General features: G+C 47.6%; 3 protein-coding genes across 10 annotated transcripts in view; 2 read left to right on the forward strand and 1 right to left on the reverse strand.

The window, feature by feature from the left end:
* The first annotated feature begins 187 nt into the window (after nt 1-187).
* On the forward strand, nt 188-11,555 carry Mlc-c (Myosin light chain cytoplasmic). 2 transcript variants are annotated; one of them, XM_077706608.1, is made up of 6 exons: nt 188-317; nt 393-420; nt 1,082-1,222; nt 3,160-3,324; nt 7,809-7,886; nt 11,326-11,555. In XM_077706608.1, the coding sequence occupies exons 1-6, from the start codon at nt 315-317 to the stop codon at nt 11,352-11,354; spliced, it is 444 nt and encodes a 147-aa protein (XP_077562734.1). In that variant the 5' UTR covers nt 188-314; the 3' UTR covers nt 11,355-11,555. The 2 variants fall into 2 exon arrangements, with proteins under 2 accessions (XP_077562734.1, XP_077562733.1); XM_077706607.1 differs by lacking the exons at nt 188-317; nt 393-420 and adding an exon at nt 530-686.
* Nucleotides 11,556-12,138: 583 nt separating this feature from the next.
* On the forward strand, nt 12,139-16,719 carry Mapmodulin (acidic leucine-rich nuclear phosphoprotein 32 mapmodulin). 3 transcript variants are annotated; one of them, XM_077706603.1, is made up of 9 exons: nt 12,139-12,470; nt 13,129-13,241; nt 14,598-14,741; nt 14,819-14,938; nt 15,044-15,209; nt 15,291-15,344; nt 15,440-15,579; nt 15,736-15,796; nt 15,896-16,719. In XM_077706603.1, exons 2-9 carry the CDS (start codon nt 13,194-13,196, stop codon nt 15,961-15,963), a joined length of 801 nt encoding a protein of 266 aa, XP_077562729.1. In that variant the 5' UTR covers nt 12,139-12,470; nt 13,129-13,193; the 3' UTR covers nt 15,964-16,719. The 3 variants fall into 3 exon arrangements, with proteins under 3 accessions (XP_077562729.1, XP_077562730.1, XP_077562728.1); XM_077706604.1 differs by lacking the exon at nt 12,139-12,470 and having other exon boundaries at nt 13,056-13,241; nt 15,440-15,543; XM_077706602.1 differs by lacking the exon at nt 12,139-12,470 and having other exon boundaries at nt 13,060-13,241.
* Nucleotides 16,720-17,288: 569 nt separating this feature from the next.
* LOC144178612 (coronin-2B-like) overlaps nt 17,289-25,461 on the reverse strand; it is a 152,396-nt gene continuing 144,223 nt past the window's right edge. For all 5 annotated transcript variants that reach the window (XM_077706596.1, XM_077706597.1, XM_077706594.1 and 2 more), the window contains 2 exons: nt 24,155-24,428; nt 17,289-18,070 (listed from right to left, as the gene is read on the reverse strand). In XM_077706596.1, coding sequence (XP_077562722.1) covers nt 17,942-18,070; nt 24,155-24,428 — 403 coding nt within the window. In that variant the 3' untranslated portion in view covers nt 17,289-17,941. The remainder of the gene's footprint in view (nt 18,071-24,154; nt 24,429-25,461) is intronic.

A 25,461-nucleotide genomic window follows, 5' to 3' on the forward strand; every position in this document is an offset into this window, starting at 1 on the left:
TGACGCCCTGGTAACGTTTCTCGAAAAGTCTTGTAGTTCGGATTGGCTCATTGTGCCTTGTAGCTTGAAACAAAAACGCAAAGTGTGGTTTGCAACTAGCAAGGAGCTTGAAGCGACGAAGTCTGATAACACGGGGTAAAAAGACATTCACGTAGTGCAACTCTGCCGGAATGTACTACGCAAACCCGCCGCCGCCCCAAGCACAAATCACTTGTGTAGCAGACAAGTGCTTCCGGGCCGGAAATGACGTCACGACCGTCGGTCAAGAACTGTGCGTGACGCCATTTTAGAAACTTGTCGGCTGGCTGCACATCATGGTAAGCGTTCCTCTGCTGCCTTTGTAGTCTCTTTAATTTAAGCTCATGCGGTAATACCACGTAATACCTTTACAGGCCGGGTACACGGACGACCAAATTAGCGGTAAGCAGCCGAGCGCTTTGTTTTATTTCGACGTTTACGAATACCGATCTGTTGACACACCCAGTCAGTCATCCTGCTCGCTGTGGGGTTCTCTCCCGCGGTCTGCGGTCATCGAGCGTTCCTGTTTATTCCATATTAGGAAGCGGTGTGAAGGGGAGGGTAACAACTGTCGGGCGAAGTGTGCCTAGTTTACGAGCAAACCACTGCTGCAGTCTATTGTGGGACGATGCGTTCGCTCGGCAAGTACTTCGATTTCACCGAAGTTGGTATGACATTTCCTGCGTCTTCAGAATGATAAGAGGGGCTTGTTCAATACTAAAATCAGGACGCGCGTGCTGCGTATTTGATACCGTTTTAATCAGTTTCGCGTCCTCTCCGTTTTGGCACGGGTAGTATAAGGATGTCAGGCTGCGGAGCTTTTTTTATTTCTCTATGCTTTCCCTCAGCTAGGTGCCGCTGTAATTTGGAAGTCGTCGTGCATCTCCCAGCAAAGCGCACACAGCAGAAAGATTTTATTTCGCTAAACAGACAATACGCAGTGCTTGGCAAGTACGCAAGGAAACCTTTTTGTAGCTTGTTCAAGGTTTCTAGGGGTGCGTTCCCTCTGTACAGTGCAAACTAGCACCGTTTGTTAACTGTTGTTGTTTTGGTTGCTGCGTAGACTACCAGGAGGCCTTCTCGCTGTTTGACAACCGCGGCGATGGCAAGATCAACATCTCCCAGCTCGGCGATGTGCTTCGCGCCCTCGGCCAGAACCCCACTGAGGCTGACGTGAAGAAGTGCTGCCACCAGCTCAGGCCCGGTCAGTGACGTGAAGTGCCTACCCACGCCCAAGCGTAGCAAGAACCGTACTTAATGTGGTTGCCTCTTTGGGGGAAAGCAACGCCCATTTCGTCCAAAAAAGTTGAAAGTGTGTGGGCTGGATCCTATCACTGCAGTCCTTTCGCAGTTGTAGGCTAAGGAGGCACTGCAGTGAACAAGTACCTTGTCGTTAATGCACTTCATTTTGGATAATTTGAAGTAGCTACTGCTGTTCTGTCAGGTTCGTTCGGCCATTTGAAGTGCAGGTTTTGGAGCAGTCAGACTGCAAAAGCAGGCCAGTTAGTACAGCGCGTAGCTGAGTGGTGCAAGACGAGTGGACACAGATAAAACACATCGTCTGTTCACTGATCTTGTCTCATCCACATGCTGTTTTTTTTTCTTGCTTTAAATAAGTAGGCAAAATGCCAGTTTGAAGTAGACTTTTAATCCATGTGCATATTCCCAGAATGTCTGCAGGCCACTTCAGTAATACAGTAAAACCTCATTACAAGAGATACTCACGGGACCAAAGAAATGTCTCTTGAAACCAAGGTCTCTTTTATGTAATGTTGCTAACATGGCAAACATAGCAAAACCAACCAAACCGCTTTCATTCAAATGTCTCTTATAACCAAGTGTCTCTTGTAACGAGGTTTTACTGTATCAGTGATGGGAAGCTCTTTCATTCAAAGTCTCTCCGCTTTCAAAGTTGGCTTGGGGGAGTTGTTAGTTGTACGGCATACCATCTGGTCCGGTGGCATAACTGAGAGATGAAACGCAAGTCCCTGACCCATTTAATGTATAAAAATCACGTTTCGCAAGCATTAAGGCTCCCTTGTTCACATTGAAAGCAGTCACTCGAAGGCAGTGATTGGAAAGTAGTTACTAACTAGGTTACTGGACATAGGCGTGCGCACAGGGGGGGCAGGGGGGGCGGCCGCCCCCCCTAATCATCTGAAGGGGGGCGCCAAATTGGCCCATATTTTGCCAATGTAACACATTAAAGTAAACATTTCTGCTCAGAAATATTTTGTATGTGTTGCAATTCCACCACATTGAAATAAAAATTTTATAACCATCCCTCTTTGCACAGTGTTCGGACCACTAGGCCTTCAGTGGGAAGAGAGAGGTCGGGAGTTGCTGTAAAGGGGGGGGGGGGGGCGCAGCGGTAAGACTTTGCCCCCCCTAATCGAGAACTCTGCGCACGCCTATGTTACTGGAGATTATTTCGGTCGATGCCTTCCAATGGGACTGAAGGGGCTGTTCTAACCTTCCACACCTGTTAAGGGCTAGAATGTTGTCACCGCCAAGCTAGTACGGCTTTATTGTTAAAGTAGTACAAACATCGCCTGTGTCTTGTCTCCTTGGCCTTGCTGTTTGCAGTGCTCCAAGGACGAATTCTGAACTAATCTACTCCAGAGAAGGCTCCAAATAGCACCTAAGCTTCTTGCATGCAAACTGCGTGTACAAAGCAAGGATAGAAATGCACACCAGCGTTTAGGTTTGGGTCCAAGGTTTTGAAGCAAGGTGTAGGGCATGTTTAAATGTAACGTTGTTGCTGTGGGATAGATTTTGCACCGAGGAATTGGCGTGCCGATATACGTGTGTCAGCAGCAAAGGGGGTACCACAATCGCTTAGCACAGTTGGCCTTCTCAGTTTTCTGTCCATGAGTGCTGACCAGAGGACGCAGTGTGTTTGCAGGCTGTAGCTCGCTCGCTTGATATAAAACTTTATTGCCACCTGTCAACCAAGCGGTGAATGTGCAAGCCTGACTCCGCAGTTCCTGAGAGTTGATACTCTGCTGAGATGTGGTACCCCTTGCGTGTGTGTATAGTTGGATGGCACAGCTCTGCGCGCTCTCACCACCTTGATTCCGCCCGTGCCATTGCTGCCCTTGGTTTCTGCGATGTTGTGTTCCCTGGTTGATGTGCTTGCAGATGAGCGGATCAGCTTTGACGTGTTCCTGCCGATCCTGCAGACCATCAGCAAGAACCGCAGCACAGACACGGCCGAGGACTTCATTGAGGGCCTGCGTCACTTTGACAAGGACGGCAATGGCTACATCAGCTCTGCTGAACTCCGACACCTGCTCACCACGTTGGGTGAGGGGAAACGTAGCCTGGTGTATTGATCTGAGGGTTTCATCCAGGCTATGCAGCATGCCAAAAACCTGCTCAGTTAACCTTCAAGCCACACTCATTATTTACACCCTGCAGAGGTTTACTATCATCAGTTCTCTGCTGCACTGGCGCGCACTTCCACTTGCTTCTCTTTATGTGCAGAGCACTTTAGGGGCATGCCTTGTCGTTGTAGCGCGCTGTAACACTCGATGTTAAGTGACTGCCGGAATCAGGCGGCGCAACGAAATAACGGACCCAAGTAGAGCCCGGCGTTTCGTCGTAGAGCGTCCCGCAGAGGCTTCAAAAACCAAGCAGTTTAAATGGTCATAACCGTTCAAAACTCGTGAAATGCTGGCGGGTGTCATACATCTGTTGTTTAGCGCAAGAAATACTGCAGGTACATTTGACGCAAAACATTTGTAATTAACCGGCGCCACTTGTGTTCATTTAGATCGGGACGCTTGTTGTGTTGGTTTTTGCAATAGTAAGGAAAAAAAGTGGCAGTGCAACGTCGGCATGTGCGGGAGGAAAAGCAAGCACAAAAAGAACAGAACTCCCACTGGCGCTGTTTCAGGCAGGGGGCACGCGAGCACTACGGAGGCGGGAAATCTGAATTGCACTGGGTGGTAGCAGTGAGCGAATAACAGCGCTGCAGCCCATAATGGTGAATCACTGTTCTGCACTTCCGTCAGTTTTCACGTTGAGTGAAACGGCTTTGATTTTTTTTCCTGAAAAATTTACTTTTGCAGCACAGTTTTCAGCATACCTGTCATATGCAAATGGTGCAGCAAAAACAAGGATGTAAAAAGTTAGTGTTGTGGGAAAGTTTTTGCAGGTAATTTGGAGTTTGCTATTCCGAGACGAGTTTTAGCTGCCCCGAGATCCGAAATGTGGCCACTTTGAGCTAGAACCTGGATGTTTCTCTGCGAAAGTTGCCCACCAGTAGCTTTCTGAAGGAACTACATGCACATGTGTTCTGTTAGTTTAGTCTATTTTCACTGTTGTGAACCCACACCAGCAATTACTCGAACTGTGAGAGAGCGGTATTTGTAAATAAAAGTAAAAAAATAGTTTGGCTGAAGCAACACCAGCGCAAGAAAGTTCGAGACGCTGCTTGCGCAGAAGCACTGGAGCAGGCACACAAGCCAGCAAGCCAGCCGGTTACCAGGGAATGGTGCATCAGCGAGACACGAAAGGGACCTTTATTTTGAGCTATGTAGATTGTTGGTCAAGTAGGTACTGGAACTTGGCAAACGTGGCAGCGCTAAGTGACAGCGTGGGAGGAGACGTGACAACAGACAAGTGCGTGAGGGCAAGCCTACATCTGCGAACATTTGCAGCCAATTCACCGTGGGGTCGCAGCTGGAACTGATATCCCAGACTTGCTGATTAAACCTTAATTGCAAAAATCTTGTGATGAGTGGCCAAAGTTAGAAATGGCACACATTTCTTTAGGAGCTGTAACGCGTGGTGAAGGTTCTACAGTTCAGTAACTGCCCAGTAGCAGCCCACCGGAGGTTTTTGCTACAGGAACAGTAGCGCAACTGTTATTAATTTTGCAAAAGTGGCTAATGTAAAGTTTAAGTCCCAGAGCGGGCCATTACAAATGAGCACGAGCGCAATAAAACTGCTCAGCTCTTGAAATCGAGTAGCTGTAATTATTTCAGCTGATTTGACGCACTGTCACTATTAGAAGTAGCATTCGACAACTCTCGTGGGTTAAATTGCAGCCACATATTCGCCCACACTGTGTTGTAGAATTCCTAGTGGTGCCCCCTTTTCTTGAGATCAGTAGCCTTGACAAAGATTCCACAGCTTCCAGGCTAACAGTTGAGTAACTGTGTAGTGGCACCGCATATGAAGTTTTTGTTACGAGATGAAGCTGGAACTGTGGTAGAATGCTTTGAAAAGTAAAACCAATAAGACCAGCACATGATCTCTACTCTAGAATGGCTGTCATGGTGGGGGTGCAACTGTGGATTCTAATCCCCCCCTTCCAAATTTTTTCCAGGCAACGTGTAAACTAGTGTGCCTTTCAAGCTAAACTCCTTCCGCCCTGTAACACCCCCCCTACCACCTTCCCTCCCCCTAAAAAATCGTGTCAGTATCATCAGTTTGGTGATGTTAAATAAAACCCTTTGGGGGTCGAGAGCTAAGTGTACCAAAGTACAGTTGCTGATTTTTTAAAACCGATTTGGACCTATCAGAACTCTCATCTTGGGGTTTAGTTTTGTCTTCCAAAATCAGTGATGTGCTCTTGTCACAAATGAGATGATCTGCCATTATCACGGGCAGTGCTTTTTTATTTCCCCTGAAGCCAGACTGAGCAACAACATGCTTATTAACCCTCTGTGGCCTGTTATCGGGCCCTGTCCAAAAACACAACACAGCCATAGCGGTTTGTTGTCGGGTTCCGCCAAACTTGGGTATTCGCAGTTTTTCTCACTGTGATGCGCGCATTCTTTGCATACGTGATGCGCCATCTCTTGACGGATAAGCGAACTTTGTTTAAGTTTACTCCTTTTTGCACTACGGTGCAGCATAGTTCAGCATGGGCCCTCTGGATCCCAGAGCGTTTTCATGTGCGTGCTGTTCGCTGAGAAGTATGGCCGCTTTTTCACTTAGCGAAAGCAATGATGACTTCAGTGAGGAAGAGAATTACATGCCTTCACCAGATAGTGATAACAGTGATTCGGCAGAAGCAAGTGACGAAGACTGCGATGGTGGTGGAGACAGCACTGTGCAGATCATTACGTTGCGAGCTACGCATTTTATCGAAAGATGATAAAATGGTGGTGAACGCTTGTTTTTTTTCTGGCTTCTAGAGGTTTCCATTGTCAATAGTTTTATTTTGAGGCACACACAGCTGCAAAAACGTGGCGAGAAAGAGCAGCGACACCTGCAGTACCGCTGCAACCTCATCCAACAGCTGGTGGGTGACCTGAGGGCTCGAGCCAAAAAGTGGGGCCTGTCTGCACGTATGGAGTGTGAGGAAAGGCTAGACGGGATGAGCCATTTTATCTACAAGCTCCTAGGCAGAAGCAGCAAGGACTGTGCTGTTTGTAGCCATAGAAAAACAAAAGGAAACTGGAGGGAATCTGTTTTTGTGCAAAACCTGCAGTAAGAACCCTGGCCTACACCCAGGAGAATGCTTCGCGCGGTTTCATACGCTGCTCAAATAATGGCGAAGGAGTAGCAAGCAGAATGCAAGAGAAAAAATAATATCCTGTGAGCTTTTCTTGCACAGTTTGTGTTTTTTTCGTCACGGTGCCAGAAACTGGTAAAATAGTTGCGGACCGGAACGGCTAGAAAGTGGGTAAAAGTTTTGGACTGGAAAGGGTGAACAGAGCTGTCTGTCTGCTACTTCCATCTTCTCCTCGGTGTAATCATTACACACCACTATGTCTCTTTTAAACGCCTCAATTGTGATGGACTTGTGGGTTAAAATCTATCAGCGGCAAATGATCTTGGTAAAAGTTCATGGCTTATTTCTGAAGGAGCTTTTGTAATGTGAAGAACATAAACATTCACCAGGAGCTTCTAACACTGACCAAGTGTTCGTAGAAGGGCTGTGTCATTACTGCTCGCACATGGCCAAAGGTTTTATTTGCATCTTAGTTTGTCTACCATCTGAGCTGGGTAGTGCTATTTGTTGTTATTTGCGTAGGTTTGGAGGTAATAAATGTGGATGCGGGCAAGTTTGATGCAGTTTTTTGTGTCGAGCATGTATCATTAAAGGTGTAGTGACACGAAATTTCAAAGCTGAGATAACTAAGTAAAATGCTTCCTTTTTATCAGAAGATATCTCCCAACAAGTTTCAACAGTAGCCGTTCAGTATAACATATTATAAATCCCTTTCAATCTCTGCCCGCATGAGAAAGCCCAGAGCAGGCTGACATGACATCATCTGCACTTGCCCTAAACTGTTGACGTCAGGGCTCCCGTTACGTAGCCGATGCACTGGCTGCTGTTGGCGTGCGCTGCTACACCACGTGTGCAAGTCATCGTTTTGCGATTGACGTCATGCTGCCTGGGCGCGCGAGGATGGTGAAGAGCTTGGCCGGTCTGGGCAAGTGGGTGCGCTTGCTCGCGCGCGCGTCCAGATTGGCAGCAAGGCGACAAGAATGGTGACATCAGGTGCCACCTCCTGTCATGGCGGCCGCTCGGCGTTCGTTTTGTCGAAACCGAAACTGACACGAATAAACGACGCCGCAAATTATTGTTTACGCTGCAATCGACCGTCTAAAGTGCCATTCTATGATTAGTGGGCTAATAGACACCCATAGCAGCAGGAAAAAAAAACGTAACACGAAAATTTCGTGTCAGTAGCTGTTGCGAAACCGCAGTACCCATAGTGAGCAAAATGTTCTCCTGGTTTCTACAAATGGTTGTTTGTATTTGTGGTATGCAGACCATGCTCATTTACCGTGCTTCCCCCCCTTCTATGTTGCCTTCCTTGACTCAGGTGAAAAACTGACTGATGACGAAGTGGAGCAGCTTTTGGCTGGCCAGGAGGACTCGCAAGGAAACGTGCACTACGAAGGTAGCAACCTTGGGCCAGTTAAACCGGCCGCCTTGTTATTCAGCTGCTGCTATGGTGGCTGTGACTGGGTGGCTCATAGGCTGCAGATTACTGCTTTTATTCCCCGCCGCTATTGTTGAATGTCTGTTGAAGGCATAAAATGGTGATGTGTGTGAGATACCAGTGCTTGTTAGAGAACTTAACTTTTCTAACCCACAGCCATCCAAACCAAACTTCTCCTTGGAGGATGAAGACGGCGGGGCTACAGGCAAGCCTGGATACGGGGTATTGGGTGAAATGCCTAATCGATGTGGCTTTGTGAAGTAGATCGCCAGTCTTGGAGGATGGGATTGCGCAGATGCAGAGGGGTGCTACTTTCATGCTGCTTGCGATTTGGGTTTTTAGGCAGAGGCTGAATATCACTTGTAAGTAGGGTGTTTGTTTAGGGGCTGCATGAAAAGTTTCACTAAGACAAAGCTTTGGAGGTAAAACGACGAGGAAAAACCCTTAAAGAAAGTTTGTTTTGTAGCAGGAGACTCGACACCAGGGGCCGAATTCTCTAATACTATGGCCATCACTTTGAAGTAATGCAATATCCATGTTCAAATGCACCAAAAATAAAGCCTTGTCTCAAGGAACGCTGTTAATAGACACGCAAAGATAGTTTTGTTGGTTTTCCTACATTGGTCATGTTAGCAACATTGCATACAAGAGGCACGGTTACAAGAGACTGCTACTAAGGGGAACAATTTTTGGTCCCTAGAGTAAGTTTTAGAAGACACGATGGAAGGGGGCCTTATATGGGAGATCTTGTAGAAAACTGCCGTAAAGATGAAGCTTGGGCCTGCATACAAGGGACCGCAAAGGTCCCAGAACCTTTAGAGAAATTTGTGTCCGCAGATGTTGACCTTGTGTGCTCCGAAGAGCTTACAGATAATGTGATCCTCACACATGTAAGTGCTGCCCTAAATGATGAGAAAAGAAGGACGACTTTGCTGGGCAGAAAGTGTTGTCAATTGAGGCTGACGAACATTCATGAGCACTTTCATGGTATTCTGAGCAACAGCATGGCTTGCAAAGTGAAGTGCTTTGCCTCAAGAAGTTGGGAAGGAAGCTAATACAACCTTCAGGCACTGGAACTACTGTGAATAATTTCTTTAAACTGTACTGCACAATTTCTTGTCGATGGTGCTGATGTATATAAAGTGATCTAGCCTGACTCCTCGGTGTTTTTAAAATTTTTGGTTACAAGAGACCTGTTTCCCATGACCCTAGAGTGTCTCTTGTGGTGAGGTTTCTTTATATTCCACGGTTTGGGTCCCTAGCGGGTGGCAGAGTAATTGTAGAAGTTACACAGTGCACCCTCTGATTGGGGCTTCATGCAGGGCCCAAAATGATGCACGCAGTAAGCGTCGTTTTGAGTGTCATCACGGGTGGGATTCTTAAATTGTGCCCGTTTAGAAAATGTCCATTTCGCATCCATTCCAATCAGGAGGTAATTGCACTTGCAAGGCCTCTGACCAATGACATGCACAGAAACTGGCACTCCGCCTTGCTTGGGCTAAGTCACATGAAAGTAGTCTGCTTTCAGCCAGTCGGGGCTCGCTCAGAATAGGCAGTTTGAGATAGGCATGAAATGGACAAAACAGAATTTTGCCTCGGGACAGAGTTTGACTTAGACTGATGCTTTTTAGTACAGGTGGCTGTTTCTTTTAGCTGGGCTGGTAAGTGCGTGTATTGGTGAACGATTGCTGCACTATAGATCTTGCTGGGATGTTGGCTTTGGGGCATGAAGGCAACCTCTGTGCCTGTTTGCGTGGGAACTATGTTGCATGAAGCGTACTGTACAAGTCTCCATGCTTCGGCCCTTATTAGGCTGCGATGTGGCCTGCAACCAATTTTTATGCGGCTATCTTAAAGGGTTGTCAAGTATCGTGCAGGGGCGGTATTCTCGTGTTGTGTCCGTTTTGAGCAAGCCCTGATTCACTAAAAGCAAACACCCAGATGTGACGCCATGCAAGCACGGCGGAGCTATGAGCGGCGGCTTCTCGGAGCAGACGATTTATCGTCGCCTTGTTGTTGGTTCGCTGGCGGAACAATAAACACATAAAAAATAGTTTAACCCCTTAAGTGCTTTGGACGAGCAGAGCTCGTCCTGCCCAAACTGTCACCAAACTGCTTTGGACGAGCAGAGCTCGTCTTAGCGGAATAGGTACTGCCCTATACTGTTCAGGACGAGAAGCGCTCGTCTGCGGCTTAGATTGCGTGCCGTCCACTAGATGGCAGCATTTGCTCGACGAATTAGTTTTCTCCTGCGGTAAGGCGCGCTTTTTTTATGAAAATATGGCGTGCGGTGGCGCCGACCCATGCATAGCTGGCCCGTCAACTAGAAAAAGAAGCTGTTCATTTTCGTCATCTTCTTCAAGTGATGCTGATTCGGATACAGATGTTTATCTTGTCTCTGGAAGTGAAGACAGCGATGACGGTGAATTGAGCAGCTCCTCCGGTGATAACAAAGACAGCGGGGAAGCGAACATCGCGACTGCGCGCGAGTGGATCCTGCTTTATGTGGACAATCCTCCTGTGAAGGCTCATCGCTTTCCATTCTTGGCCATTCCAGGCAAGACTTTCATATGGTCATCGCCGGGTGACAATATGGAATATATTCAGCAGTTTCTAGACGATGAACTTATATAATACGTTGTAGACAAAACCAATCGCAAAGCGGCTGAAAAGTTGAAATGCTTTCCTCCCAGTGATCACTCCCGCCTCAAAAAATGGGTACCAGTGACAAAGGAAGAGATGTGGGTATTCCTTGCACTCCAGCTATTTGCAAAGGTGCTTAGCCTACACAAGTGAAGAAAGATGTGGCATCTGCAACTGTTCTATTTATAAAGTTTTTAATTTTGTTAGCAGCAGGTACCTGGTTTCCTATGTATTCTTCAGAAATAAACTTTATTGTGTTGATTTGACTAACTGTGGGGTACAAATATTTTTTCAACATCGACTAGCTACTTTTTAGTACAATCAGATTCGAAATCAGCAATAAAAAAAATAGGCACTTTTGGTCGGGAAATTCTAAAAAAAATAAAGCGCTTAAGGGGTTAAAATAGGTTTATTCGTTTAAAATGTGTTTGCAAGAACAGTTGTACAAAAGTCAATACAAAGCCCACCTACAACTGGAAGTGCGTCACAATAAAACGGACAAACACAAGAATACCTCCCCTGGTGTATTTCCTGTGAAAAAGCGTCGTTCAATTTGTCGTTCCAGCTGTTGTACAGTGCATTCTGCCACAAAATATTGCCGCATGCATGGAAGTTGATCGTGATCGAGCCAGGACACTTTCGTCTTCTGTGCACAAACGAAAAATTCCGTGCAATTTTATCGTCTGCTCATACTGTACTAACCTGAATCCTGTGTATGAAGTATGCAACTAATGCCAAATTTATTTTTTTGCAGACTTTGTGAGAATGGTCATGAACGGCTGAAGGGCTTTCGTGCACAGCACCTTGAGAGCTGGCCTGAACAAAGAAGCCATCGCAACTTTTGTAATGTGGGGCCAACTCGTCATTCCAGAGTGAAACTACACCACGCAAGGCTACTCGTTGAAAGCGTGCCGTCTCGTTGTGTTCTGTCTGTTAATGCTACATGGAAGACCTTTGAAATAAAATTGCTCACAAGCACGCAAATGCGTTGTATTCAATACCGAATTAACAAACTGCACTCGCTGCGGATGTCGCCGCTATAAATACCGCATGAAATTACGAAAGCGTGTGATATTACGCGGAGGAGAATAATAAGGACAGGGATTATTGTCGGAGGTATGCGCGATCGTACAGGGTGAAACGTGCACGCACGTAATGACTGGTGCCTGCCTGGACTCGTGCAAACATGACGTAGTCGACCAAAATCGCGCCCCAACAGTTGGAACCTTCGCTGCTGATGAGCACAGCGCAAGACGCGCTGCGAATGTGTCCGGCAAAAACGGACGCGCCCTCCTGACATTCCACTTCTTGGGACAGCGTTTGACAAGTGCGCGGAAGAAAGTAGTCCGCACGAACGCGTGTTTCCCTGCTCGGCGAACAATGCTTCTCGCTCTTTAGGAAAAACACGGGTGAAAAATGTGTAGATATTCGTTAGTTCGTTCATTTTCAACACATGCGAACGAAACATGACGTAATTATTCTTTAACTGTGGCTGGCTGACATGGCTCGGCGGCAGCGCAGAGCGGCGGTGTGCAGCCGCGTTGCAGCCAAGCAAATAACCATTCGGTGCAATGCCTGATTTTGCGCAGAACGCCTTCCGTTGGGTCACGAAAGGTAGTTCGGCGCGTCCTGTATTGCCAGTGGGACAGCGGCTGCGATGACCGTGGCCACGACTTGCGCGGACTCCGCACGGAAACTGACAATTGCGAAGCAAGGTGTGCTCGGAAATGCGCCGAGGTGCCACGAAATGAAGACGAAAATTAGTTAGTGCGCGGCGTACGAACGAGGCCTGTAGTAACAAACAAACACCTGCGGTGGCGGCGCTGCGGACCTTTTAATCGAGAGCTCTTGATATAAAGCAGACGCTGATATCAACAAGCGAGCATGCGAGAGGCACGGGTAAGCAATTTTCAAGTCATTCGTGCGAGAAACATAGCTAGAATCGCCACTGTGAGTAGCTTCGCTGATCTTGCAAATGGCGCACCACGTAACACGTGATCACCGAATAATTGCCTAATGTTGTAACCTAGCAACACCGGCTTTTACGACGGTGATTACGTGCAAGTCTAATTTCTGACATGTCTTGAAAAGAAAAAAAAAAGAAAATAAACCTGTGTTACTGTGTCCATCACACGGCCCGCGTTTTGCTGCGCTGTGAAGTGGCAGTTATTTACCGGCCCAACGTGAGTCAGTACCACCACAAAGCTCATAATGAAAGCGACGAAAGGAGGCATGTGATCGGTTGCGTTTGGTGTATTAACAACGCTTTGTATAGCTCTTAATTTGCAAGTTACGGATACAAGCGCAGGTTGTAGGCTTTTGCGTGAAAATCGCCGAGGTGTGGTAGTTTACAACACAGAAAATACTATTTTTTTGCCTCGGCCAATCGGAGGCCCAGGATGCCACGTGACTTAGTCCTTCCTCGATCGTTCGCAGCCTGTGATTGGTTGTTTTGAACGTGACCTCATGAATAGTAATAAGTTTGCTACGGCGTACATGTACTTTGAAGGAGGACCCCATATCGAGGTTGCCGCGCTGCTTGGCGCCTGCTTTTCAGAGTTGCTGCCGCTTGTGTTCTAGCCAGTCGGCTGCGTGCCCGCCGCCACCGCCGCTGCTGTACAGATGGAGAAGAGGATTGAATTGGAGAAGCGGGGTAAAAACCCCGAGCAGGTGAATGCTTGTTTCATTATCCGCTATTTTCTGCTTTAGGCGTAGATTGTTTCTGCACCGTTACCATCCTTCGTGTTGATGCGGCTGCAAAATTGTGCATTGTGCAAGGAAGAAAATCCAGCTGTTCGACCAGTTTCCGTTCATGACCATAAATTTGCTGTTCGCACTGCAGGCCCGAATTATTTCGTGACTGAGCACAATTTTGTGCATGGAGCTCGCATCAAAAAGAAAAATTCATCGTTTTACCAGGGCAGATTGCCGCCTAAAATGTTCGCAGAAAAAAAAAATACCGCTCTCGCTGCTCAGTTATCGTGGCAGAGTTCAGTGCAACGGGCGAAATCAGGCCTTTCGGGACGCAACTTCATCTTCTTGCTTATTGAACTTCTGGTGTAAGTCAATTTAGCGGCAAATGCATAACGTGGACGATTTACTTACGAATGTCAACATGGCGCTATCGACAAAAAAACGAACTCATCGTTGCATCTCGAAGGAGGTTGCGATTTGCTCTTAGGCACCAGTGAATCCCACCAATTCTCTGCGGACGTCGAGTTCTCTCGGCCGCTGTTATCGGCAGCGTCGGCAGTGTTTGTGTCGACCGTGCTAGACCACGTTGTGCGGCACCGGTACGCCGCCATTATCGGCTCTAGGTGCGTGCCTCGGGCTGTTTGCAAGTTGGCAACTCGGACAGAGCACAATTTGCTTTACCGGACGCGTAGAAATGTCTCTTCGCGGCGTCCTGCAATCGTCGCGGAGCACAATTTTCCCTGCCCACAGCTCATGTCAGCCGAGGGCCATGTCTGGCCTTGGTTGCTTGGGGATCGACCGCCATGTTGACTCTCGGCTGGATTGGCAGCGCAGGCGAGTTTAAAAAGTGAACAGTTATTGTTTACGCCTAGCCGCTCCGAGGTTCCGATAGTTTCGCCGGACTTTCGCGATCTTGCGCGAATCGTTAGTGCTGGGAGCTGTGATGTTGGCGGCGTCGGTGGCGCTTTTATTTTCGGGTCGTGCATCGCGCAGGTTCGCGCTGCGCTTTTTTTTTTTTTTTTATGTTCGTTTTTGTCGTTTTCAATATGGATCCCTTTGTGTCTCGTACTGAAGAAATGGCGCGCTTACGTTGAAACTACGCAATTTTTCTGCGGGGCCATGTTGGTGGACGCGCCGCAGGCTGCGAGCTCGGCGTTTGCGCAGAAATTGCCGTCCGCGGCACGTTCATGTTCGTGCGCGGCGTTTGCAGCTCGGCGCCGCCGCTGTGCGTGCCGGTGGCGTCGCGAGCGCTTCAACGCCTGCTGCTGTCGTCGTTGGCGGCGGCGGTTGCGGCACATGTAATCTCATTCCCTCCCGTCTTTACTGACGCAGATTCACGAGTTGAACCTCGACAACTGCAGAAGTACCGCCATCGTGGGCCTGACCGAGGAATTCGTCAACCTCGAGTCACTCAGCCTCATCAATGTCGGCCTCACGAGTCTCAAGGGCTTTCCCAAGCTTCCAAACTTGAAAAAGGTGGGCTATCGGCCACCGCGCCCGCTCTTGTGCGCTATGGCGGCGGCCTCTTATCTCTCGCCGGCGCTTTCTCGCAGTTGGAGCTCAGTGACAACAGGATTTCTGGCGGTCTCAACCTCCTGCACGGCAGCCCCAAACTCACACATTTAAATTTGAGCGGGAACAAAATCAAGGGGCTGGAGACGTTGGATCCTTTGGTGAGCTGTCTGCAATTTATTCTGGCATTATGCTCCGAAGCTGATGTGGTGCCGTGTGCATTGAGCGGCTTCTCTGAAACGTTGACAGGCTCGTTTTGTTTCCAGAAGGAATTCAAGAACCTCAAAAACCTCGACCTCTTTAACTGTGAGGTGACCAGCATCGAAAACTACAGGGATCGGGTATTCGAACTTATCCCGAGTCTCAAGTACCTGGATGGTTATGATAGAGACGAGAAGGAGGCGGAAGACTCCGAAGCAGACGATGAGGACGGTGAGCGGGGATCCTTGGCTTCCAAGGGCCTTTATTTCTCCATGTGCAAGTGCTCATCTTTTGTTTATTTCCTACCTTTAGGCAACGAGGAGGACGACGATGAGAACGAAGTTGACGGGGAAGGAGAAAGCGATGGTGAGCCAATTCCCATCCTGGGTTGTTGCCTGTGGAGTGCTGCCCTCTTTCAGTGTGTCTCACTCTTGCTTGCTTGTTCTAACTCCCACCTTCAGAGGATGACGAAGATGATGTAAATGTGGACGACGAAGATGATGAGGATGGTGAGGAAGACGATGATGTTGATGACGAGGACGGAGAGGAAGATGGGGAGGAAGAGGTCGGTCTCGATTACCTAGCAAAAGACGACATTGATGTTAGTACCATTCTTGTATGGGAAGATGTGCGTGCCTTGACTATTCGTCGCGTTGTTGCTGGATAGGACACTCACTTCAGATAGTGCGAAAGTTTGACTGTCAAATCGGCATGAGGTTCAGGCTCGGTTCTGACAAATCGTGTTTTTGTTTTTTAGGAGGAGAGTGAAGGGGACTTTTACAACCCATACGATGTGGACGACGACGAGGATGGCGACGGTAAGCCTCCCCACCCACCCACCTCGTTTCCTCTCTCTCTGGGCAGTAGTTTTACTGGTGTGGGCACTGCTGACAAGTGTCCTTATGCCTATCTTGCAGAGAACGAGTCTCCGAAGGGCCAGAAGCGGAAGAGAGAAGAGGAGGACGGGGAGGGGGAGGAGGACTGAGGGGGCGGGAAGAGCACTCAACACAATTGGAACATCCCGGCATCTTTACTTTAGTTTTTTTTTTTTTATGTCTTCATTGTCACCTGTAGACTTTGTACAGCGGCAGACGGAAACAAAATGCAACATCACAATCGCATCATCCTCAGTACCTGTCCCTAGCCTTCTTTCCCCCGCATTCATTTTATTTGTGAACAACTTAACCCCTCCCCTACCTTTTTTCTTTCTTTGCACGGGTGGTTGTCAGCATGCCCGTCAGTTGCTCTGCTCGACATGTAACGGACTTGTATAGGTTGTTGAGACTGATGCAGTTTTTCTGTTCTTGCTCCGATCGTAGATGGCCCTGCCGGCAGCCTGCACATTCCAAGAGCTGTGCGGTTTTTTTTTTCCCTCGGCTGCGCGGGGGGACAAGTAAATAACTTAAGTTTGCCTGGAAAAGGGGGTGGCCTCTAGGGACAGAGTGCATACTGGCACATCCACATCGTCATCCAGAATTTTTTTTCCCCTCTTCATTCAATTTTCGGCCCTCCCTTTTCTTGATTTGCTGCTCGAACATTGAATGAAATGCCTTTTATTGTCGCATGTTGGCTGCGAGGGAAGGGCCTGTGCAGATGCGTTGGTGCGGCTATGCGGGCTTTTCCATTGCGGCTGCGCGTCTTCTGTGGCACCAAGGAGGTGCACGGAAGTGTAAATTATCAGCAAGGGCTTTGTCCAGTGTTTGGTTCAATTGTTAAAATAAAGTTTTTACTGAAATGTGAACTGCTGCTGTGGAGCGTCTTTGGGGGAAAGTTGTTGCAGTATGTGTTGTGAAGCATTGTCTATTTCCAAATGCTTCGCTGCACAATATAAGACCTGCTGGGGCTTGAACCCAAGGCATCAGCGCCGGTTCTCAGTATTCTAAATCGAAGCCACAGAGCCCGAACTGTGGGCTTGTTTTAGCAGGCACACAAACTAGCACGTGCAGCGGCATTGCATCACGTGGGTGCTCTGTGCAGCGAAGCGTTGGGAAACTCTTCCAGGTTAGGTTGAACTTTGGACTGCTCCTCTGCTGCAACCGCCTTGGTGGTGGGTTGGTTTGTGTCGCACACTTTTGCATTGCCTTGGCTGCTGAGGGAGCGAGTATTGTGGCGGCTGCTATGCCGAGAACTTGGTGTTGAGCAGGGTTTAATGTTTATAGGGCTGCTCAAACATTGAATGCAGAAGTGAATTAACCAGTCTGTGCTAACTCGGCATAGGTGCACAATTTCCAGCTTAGGATGTTTCGGCAAGGTAAGATTGAGGTTTCAGTTGGCCACGTTGCCATCTGCAACCAAGTAGATGTCAACGGAGTGGCTGCACAGTTCGGTGAAGCTTTTATTTGCCAAGCCAAAGACATGTTGCATAGAGACTTTATAAAAAACTTGGTCTGCTGAAAACAGCAAAGAACATAGCATTATGACCGAACATTCAAGCACTCAACAGCACTGCTGACTTAGTAACATATTTTATATAATACAGAATGCTGGTACTATCTGTACACAACATTAAACAGAGCTGGATATTGACAAATGGTTGCATAAAACATAGTTGCATTTGCAGCTGGCAAAGTAATTGTGAAATTCACATGAACTTAGCAGTGATGGCTCTTCCCAGCACGTGTATGTGACGTCCACTATACCTTAATTTGACTGTTATATGCCAATGAAGGGTGTCTAGCTTTGATCAGGCAATCCAAGATTGCTGTGCAGCTGACAAAAGCACGGAGAGTTGCAGGCGAACTTGCATATTGTCCTAACATTGGACAGTGGCTGTGCTACAGGTTGGGGGGAAAGCCTGCAAGTGGGTGCGCAGTGGTACCTGGCAGCTTCATGGCAGCTGGCATTGTCCAACTTGTTGCGGCAGTAAGGAATGGCCACACAGAAGGCAGCAATAAGCGTTTGCTCTTTGTAGTGGGTGCTTTGTACAGTCTGCACGCAAGGGGGCTTTGGGGGGTCAATCCCCTCTAGCAGCCGTTGGACGACTCCTGTAACTGCAGCTGGCTTTCCAGTTCCCGGATCTTCTTTTCCTTGCTGGCCAGCTGGCTACGGAGTTTCCGCAGCTCCATACTTTGGTTGTGGAAAGCCTTGCGTAGCTGCAAAAGACAGGTTTTTAAATGAGGACCCGTGCAATAATCCAACCTTCCTTGATTGCATGTTGCCACCTCTGTTGGTTTCAAACGTTTTGATTGCAGTGGGTGCGGACCACATCTAGCAGTCGCTAGTAAAATCTGTTGTGGCTCCCAGTTCGACTGAATCTAGTTGCCACTGGTAACATTCACCTACTGTTACTGTTGGTTCTAAAGACTAATGTCTTTCTTGGGCTACTTAAACAGAAATTTTGGTCTACGTATGTCTGTGACTCGATTCAGCCACCCAGCCAAAGTGAAACAAGCTGTGCAATAGGCTTGTATGCCTACAGCCAAATCTAATAAGTCTGATGTCAGTGTTCGTACTTGTCAACTTCAACTTTGTTGAATAAGAACAATCGTTACACAAATATAAGGCAGAAAATCAATACAAGAGTAATATTTACAGCGTTCCTTAATTACAAAATTTATGGATGCTTGGTTTCTGCGATAGCAAACGAAATACAACTGCAGAAAAAAAAATTCACTCCGTCACTTGCTGTCACCCGTGCTACTATATCTTCTGATGGGATTTTAGGAAATCAAACGGCAGCAGTGACAAAAGGTTCCACTAGATAGGCTCCACGTTTTGCTTGGAACGCTCGTGGAGTAGGGCAACATGGTTCTATTAACGTAGTAGGGTGCCTCGATTCATGCGCGTCTCCGCCGTATGGCAGCGCTGGCAACAAGGCACCCGACTTGGAGCAGTGGAATGTGGTAATTTAAATTGACTTGAGAAATCCTCTAGCGTGTAAGCTTGGGAGAAATGAGACAAAAGAGGAACAGCATGAGAGGTGAGTGGGAAAGAGAAGGGAGGCATTTATTTGGCAGGGGCGCCAGTAAACTATCGTCTTTCGTCGACATTTGCAACGAAAGGAGCAAATACGTGGCTATTTTTGTTCTTGCTGCTGCAAGCCTCTCTGTGTGTGTGGTTATGCGCACAGATTTTGAGTCAACGTTCCAAAGTACCCCCTTAATATGGAACCATCTTGCAAAACGGGCCCTGGTGTTCGCTTGTTGGACAAATTGGTTATTTGGTGCATGGATGACTTTTCATTTGCCTTTTTTTGCAGCTTTGCGGGCAGTTTGACGCGTGCATCCTTCCTCTAGTGCAGTGTTACAAAAATAACTGTTTGAATTTGCGTGTTCACATTGCCTCTCGATTCCTTGTGTATTCAACAAACGGAGCAGTTTAAACTCTGAGCTTCCTACATGCAGGTGGTGTCTGGGACCAGCACGTTGCATTGTTTAGCTGTACGGCTAGATTACATTGCGCTACTAGCGTATCAGCATTTGACCACCTGGAAGTACTTAAAGGATTTGCCACGATATACTGCAATGTCATCTGCCCTGTCACTTGAAAAACCTTGCAAGGAAAGGTAGGTAGCTGTGAAAGGATGCAGGACGCAGAATGCGGGCTTGCACTGGAGGCTAGAAGCAAGATAGCTTTCATACTATCCCCGTCATAAACTGGAATCATATTTTCCTAAAGTGTCATTGTCACAAATCTTGGGGCAGACTTGCAGAGGACTTTACGGAAAAACCATACTTTAAACAGGTGTCGACAACAAAAAGCTCTGCCAAAACAATTCAAAGGGAGACATTTAGATTGGTTCAGCGTGCAAACTGTGCAAATATTGTGTGCCCTCACCCAGATGATGCATCTTGTTGCTTCTACGTGCTCTGCTGGAGCATTCAATGTTTTTCTTCTCAAAATCATGTTTGTGTTGCTTCAGCCTGTCTACAATTAGTGGACTCCAACATAAACAATGACCTTACAGGATTGACCAGGCTTGTCCACTGATGTGGGGTAGCTGCTCAGTGAAAGATTCTTCCAAATGCTGCTCATGGCGTTTTTGAGAACGGATTTAAACAGGGAAGGCCTTCGAAAAGTAGAAAAGTTTATAATGTTTGCTGCTATAGGCAGGAGCATTAGCCTAATTATTTGTGACATTCTACACTGGGCTGTAAGAAGCGAGAGAAAACTTCCTGCTTTATTTGGTACCCGTGTCCAGAGTGCCATCCGCGTGTGTTTTCATGCATAAAGCTGCACATGACACTATACTCTCTAACCTAATTTACAAAAGTAGTTCACATCTCTCACGGTCTTAAAAAAACCAAAATACTTATCAAACTTACGAGACGGGTCTGTGCTCGTATGAGGGAGCCAGACATCGCCCGTACACCATCGTGCCACATGGATCCATGTCTGCTCAAGTACAAATTCCGTAGTACGGTGCTTCATCTACTGCAGGAGAAAGGCCTCTCCCATTGACCTCCAACTGCTCCTGTCCTGCGCTGCTCGAGTCCACTGTTTACCCCCGAAGTTCCGCATTTCATCCCTCCACCGTGTTATTGGCCTTCCCCTTCTTGACCCCATCTCTTGGTATCCACTTGTTACCCTAATTGTCCACCGGTTGTCGGTTCGTCTAACTGCATGGCCAGCCCAAGTCCATTTCTCTTTCTTTATTTGAACTATTATATCTTCAAGTTTGTTCCCTGATCTAGGTAGCTCGTTTCCTGTCCCCGAGTGCTCGTTTCATGGCCCGTCGAGCCGACCTAAGTTTGCTTTCCAATAGCTGAGATGCTTTTATTTGAGCATGGAAACAGCTTTTATCGTGAAACAAGCATTGGGGGAGCTATAAAATGCCCAGTAATTGCGTTAGCAAGTAGTGTTTTCCTAGTGCCCTTTTAATCTGACAAGTTATGGGAAAATGTTTGCAGCTTGGTGTTGGTAGTGTGGTAATCTGAAAGTGCAATCATTATTTCTGAACAATAGGTTGCAGCGCGTGCAGTGTCAAGTCTGCACCCTGAGGCCGAAAACAGCCAAACGGCCCCCTCATTGTGGCATTCAGTTGCGATGTTCAGTATTCAGGCGGCACATTTGGAAACAGTGACCTTGCATTGTCCTTGATGCGGCCTCTTTGCACAAATCATCCAAGGTCACAAGACAGGCAGAATCCTGTCGCTGATGCAGAGAGGGCACGTGTAGGTTACACCTTGGCTTGGTAGGTTACACCTTGACATTGGCTTACTGCGAACTGTTTCCTACGAGCCTTTAAGCACATTTGCCTTTCATGCCGTTTACAGTTGTGCATTGGTTCTGTCGGTCCTTGTGAGGGGCCCCTGACCCTTGTCCATCTGGCGGGGCTTTCCGGCCTTCTACAAAAGCCAACAAATACTGCAGCAACAGCGACAACGGCCTACATTCAGCTACTTGACCAATTTATTGCAGCAATGGAGTTGACAGTGACAGGCTTCGGCAACTACAGGTGGAGGGTAAGCTGGGAATGAACCAACAGCTGGCCAACTTGCTTTGACAAACATTACAATGGCTATGGTCTTTTTTGCCAATGATGCATGGGGATAAGTCATGAGTATTGCAACTACAGCTGGTGCCATGAAATTGAAGGGGAAGTGTTGCATCAAGCACAAACATCCTAAGCTATCTGTTCTGTACTAGAGAACTGCACAGGCCCGGGCCAAGTGTCGCAAGCCTGGGCCGGGCTCGGGCTTGAATTCATCGGCCCGGCCATTAATAGTTCCGACGTCAAGTGTAGAAAAGAGCATAAAAATGAACATTCTGAGTTTACTTTTACGCGCTTCTTGATGTTAATTATTGTTTTAAAAATGTGTTTTGCTAGGTCTGATAGTCACTATACTGTAATTTTAATGACATTTCATGTACTGCATCAAGTTTTTATGTTTTGTTGCATACGGTTACAAGGAATGCACTAGCGGGGAAGGAACTAATTAAGACCCCCTGGAGCTTTGCACCTATGTCTATGTACGTGTGTTTGAGATGTCGAACCAATCTAAATGTGGCTGACGGGCCTGGAAATGAAACTCGCGTGCTGGACAAACACCACCGCTTAACAACCACTGCAGGTGAAATATTTCAACGCACGTACATACTCGTGGATTCAAATGGAGAGCAAGAAATTTCAGCACTACCAGCTTGTGACCGAGACAACCATGTGAAGTTGCCAAGAGTCTGGTCATCAAAGGGGATGGTGTCTCTCGTGTAAGAATACGAGCTATTATTATACCGATGTGGCGTTAACTGCAGACGGTGTAAGCTAAACTACATGCACTTTTACACCCTTATTTTTTGCATTTCAATTCATGACGTGCTTGTACAGACTAGATGCTCCATCTGATTTCCTGCTACGAAGACACTGGACCAAATGTAATAAACAAATTTTCTTCAGCGTCTAAGACCGGGCCTGGTCACACACACGCGGGCCCTCCCTAGGCTCAAAAACAAATGACCGGGCCCGGGCCTGGGCTTGAGGCGACGGGCCCGGGCTGGGCTAGGCTCACTTATGAACGCCCGGGCCCGGGCTGGGCCCGGGCTTGGTGTTACGGGCCCGAGTCGGGCTCGGGCTTCACAAAGCGTGCTCGGGCCGGGCTCGGGCCTTAAAATCACGTCCGTGCAGTGCTCTATTCTGTACTCCCCGGGGATTGCAAAGACTGCACCGGTGTGCATTGGATGGAAAATTATTATACGAGCTGATGAAGTTAAGGGGACCCCTTGGGCTTCACAGGAGTGGTAACTCAATAGGCACCAAATGAAGTATAAAAACTATTCTAACGTAGTACCTCAGTGCAGCCCAAGCTTAAACTGCTTGATAAATGTAGAAACATCGTTAAAAAGCATGCGCAATGCCTTGTGGAGTTTGGCATGCCAAGTTTGTCCCTGGTATCAGAAGGGAGTTGGAACACTTCAGGTCGTACGACTTCGGCACACAATCAGTTGTCTTGAAGCACTAGCTGTTTGCTGACGCTTCCACCCTAACCTCCACCCATGGTTGCTGAACATCATAATTGTCTTTGTTGACGCAAGGAATTGGAAAGAGATAAATGAGGGCAACCATTATAATTGCTGCTGTTGAGGCAAGGAATTGCCAAGCTGTTAATGCGACAATCTCGTCCTATCTGTCCATCATCACCATGTCTTTGACGGTGCATGGGGAGAAACAAAATGCAGACAATTATCGTTGTGATCATCTTCATCGATGTAAGGTGTTAGCCAAGCAGCTTAGTGAAAACTAGCACATACTTGCTGTATACAATAATGCACTCTTTTCTGTGTTGGCGTATTCAACTTGGGCCAGTCCCGTGGTGTGGTCTGAAATTTATCTTATCTCAAACTTGCTTCACTTTTCAAATTTAGCCAGATGGCCTACATGTATCGTGAACATTTCCATAGCACAAAGTAAGAATAAAGGTGACAATTCCAGCAAGTTTATTTGTATTTTTGTGCACTTGAAACCATGTTGAAGGTGTTGGCGGCTAAAGCTCTAGCATTGGCTCAATTTTTATTTAGAGGGTGGGAGGGGTGTATTTGAAAAAGTTTGTTCAATTAGGCACTTGCTCAGGCAGTTTCTGTTCAGGTGAGATTGGGTGAATGTACCTGATTTTAGTGTGAATGCTGTTTTCGAAAAAGATGATTACAGAAACAACTGCAGTGGTGGTTCATTGTCAGCATCGCCCTATAATAGCTTTGCTTTTTTAAAACTAAATCCTCAAGTGCATGGCATCCAATTATGATTTTTCACTTTAACAAAACAGTTTTGTGCTCAGGTCCAGTGGGCTGTTGGGATGCTAGGCTTCACTGCTCTGGCTTTTTCGCAAACACATCAGAATGAATGACATGTACAACAGAACTATGGTGGTCCATGTACGTAGGCCAAACATTGGTAGTCTAAACGTTGCTCATCGCTGAAGCTGATGTCTGCATTTTCAGGTCTCTGACATTGGGTCCTGCTTGTTGCAACCTGCACATCCTTGTCGCCTGCACATCACACCTCCTATATGCAACAGGTGACCTCAGGTGCCCAAGAGAGATCGAGGCTTGCTCGTTTTAAAATAATTGTGCAGCTATATCTGCAAACACACCTGCCGCAGCTGGCGGGCTCTAAGTTTTAAGAGTTTAGTCATTGCAAACACTGTCACAGGCGTGTTTGAGGACAATTGCCAGAACAGCTCACTTTTGACTGGCGCTGTCAGGTGCCTGAATGTTTCTGTATCTTCGTCCCGAGTACTGACCTCATCCTCGGTCTGTGGCACGACGTCGCCATCGAGTTCAGGCTCGCTGGCGCTGCTGTCGTGGTCCTGGATGGTGACGAAGGTCGCCACGGGGAGGGTGTGGCTGGAGACCACGTCGCACACGGGCTGCCGGTCAGCCTGCTGCTGTTCGGCCTGCCGTGGTGGGGTCACGTGACGCCAGCCGAAGTGCTGGCCATGGGGTCGCCTCAGCGGGGTCGTGAAGTGCCCCGTCCCGCTGATCACCGTCCCGTGCGGCGTCTGGCCAGAGTTGCCACTGCATGCGTGGGGGGAGAGTGGTTTGCCCATGAGTGGAATGCAGCTTTGGGGGCATGTATGCAAGGCGGGTAGGCATTCGGCAGGCATTTTCAGATAATGAATGGCAGCCTACCATTGTCCCTAAAGAAGAAAGTGTATGACAGCTGCATCTTACAGGTACTCACCTACGGGGCAGAAACTTGGAGGCTCACTAAAAGGGTTCAACTTAAATTCAGGACGACTCAGCGAGCAATGGAACGGAAGACGTTAAGGGACAAGAAGAGAGTGGAGTGGGTCAGGGAACAAACGCGTGTTAAGGACATATTAGTTGAAATTGCTGGGCATGTAATGTGAAGGCAAGGTAACTGTTGGTCATTAAGGGTAATGGAGTGGATCCCTAGAGAAGGCAAGCGTGGCAGGGGGCGGCAGACGGTTAGATGGGCAAGTGAGATCAAAAAGTTTGCGGGGATAAATTGTTCGCAGTTAGCACAGGACCAGGATAATTGGAATTCTATAGGAGAGGCCTTTGCCCTGCAGTAGGAGTAGATAAGCGGTGATGATGATGATGATGTTGCAAGGCAGGTGAATATGAGCATGGGTTCCAGCACATTGCTGACACATTCCTGGGGGAGCCGTAGCGTGAAATTGTAGCAATCGCGACAGCTTGTTTTTCAAACACGCCTTTCTTTATGGAAGATCAGTGGAACAGGATTATTGTGACATAACCACTTGTCAAGTGGGTCTGCTGAGAAGGGGCTGCATTCTTTAGAGAATCAACCGTGTTCGCACATTTTGTGGAGAGAGCAAGTGATGTGTCATCAGTTATGTTTATTTTAGGTGTTTTATAATGTAGTCATTGAAACACTGCAGCTGATGAACTACTAAACCGAAGTGTTAGTGTGCGTGTACTATCTGCCAAGTGTTTCCCAGTGTCCACGTGTGTCATGTTTTCGAAAAACATTTCACTTGGGAGGTACACACACACACCTCTCTCATAGCTGTACAAAATAGAATCAGGAAGCGATGAGCAAGCTGTATTGGGGACAGGCCCC

This window comes from Haemaphysalis longicornis, unplaced genomic scaffold (genome assembly GCF_048455015.1).
Source record: "Haemaphysalis longicornis isolate Haplotype H1 unplaced genomic scaffold, Haemaphysalis longicornis Haplotype H1 scaffold_4, whole genome shotgun sequence".
NCBI lineage: Eukaryota > Metazoa > Arthropoda > Arachnida > Ixodida > Ixodidae > Haemaphysalis > Haemaphysalis longicornis.

Bases quoted from the DNA above. Each gene is read 5' to 3' on its own strand.
- Mlc-c (XM_077706607.1), top strand. From the start codon at position 647: ATGCGTTCGCTCGGCAAGTACTTCGATTTCACCGAAGTTG. The intron at 687-1,081 runs GTATGACATTTC...GTTGCTGCGTAG, and splicing joins CTTCGATTTCACCGAAGTTG to ACTACCAGGAGGCCTTCTCG. The intron at 1,223-3,159 runs GTCAGTGACGTG...ATGTGCTTGCAG, and splicing joins CTGCCACCAGCTCAGGCCCG to ATGAGCGGATCAGCTTTGAC.
- Mapmodulin (XM_077706603.1), top strand. From the start codon at position 13,194: ATGGAGAAGAGGATTGAATTGGAGAAGCGGGGTAAAAACCCCGAGCAG. The intron at 13,242-14,597 runs GTGAATGCTTGT...TTACTGACGCAG, and splicing joins GGGGTAAAAACCCCGAGCAG to ATTCACGAGTTGAACCTCGA. The intron at 15,797-15,895 runs GTAAGCCTCCCC...CCTATCTTGCAG, and splicing joins CGACGACGAGGATGGCGACG to AGAACGAGTCTCCGAAGGGC.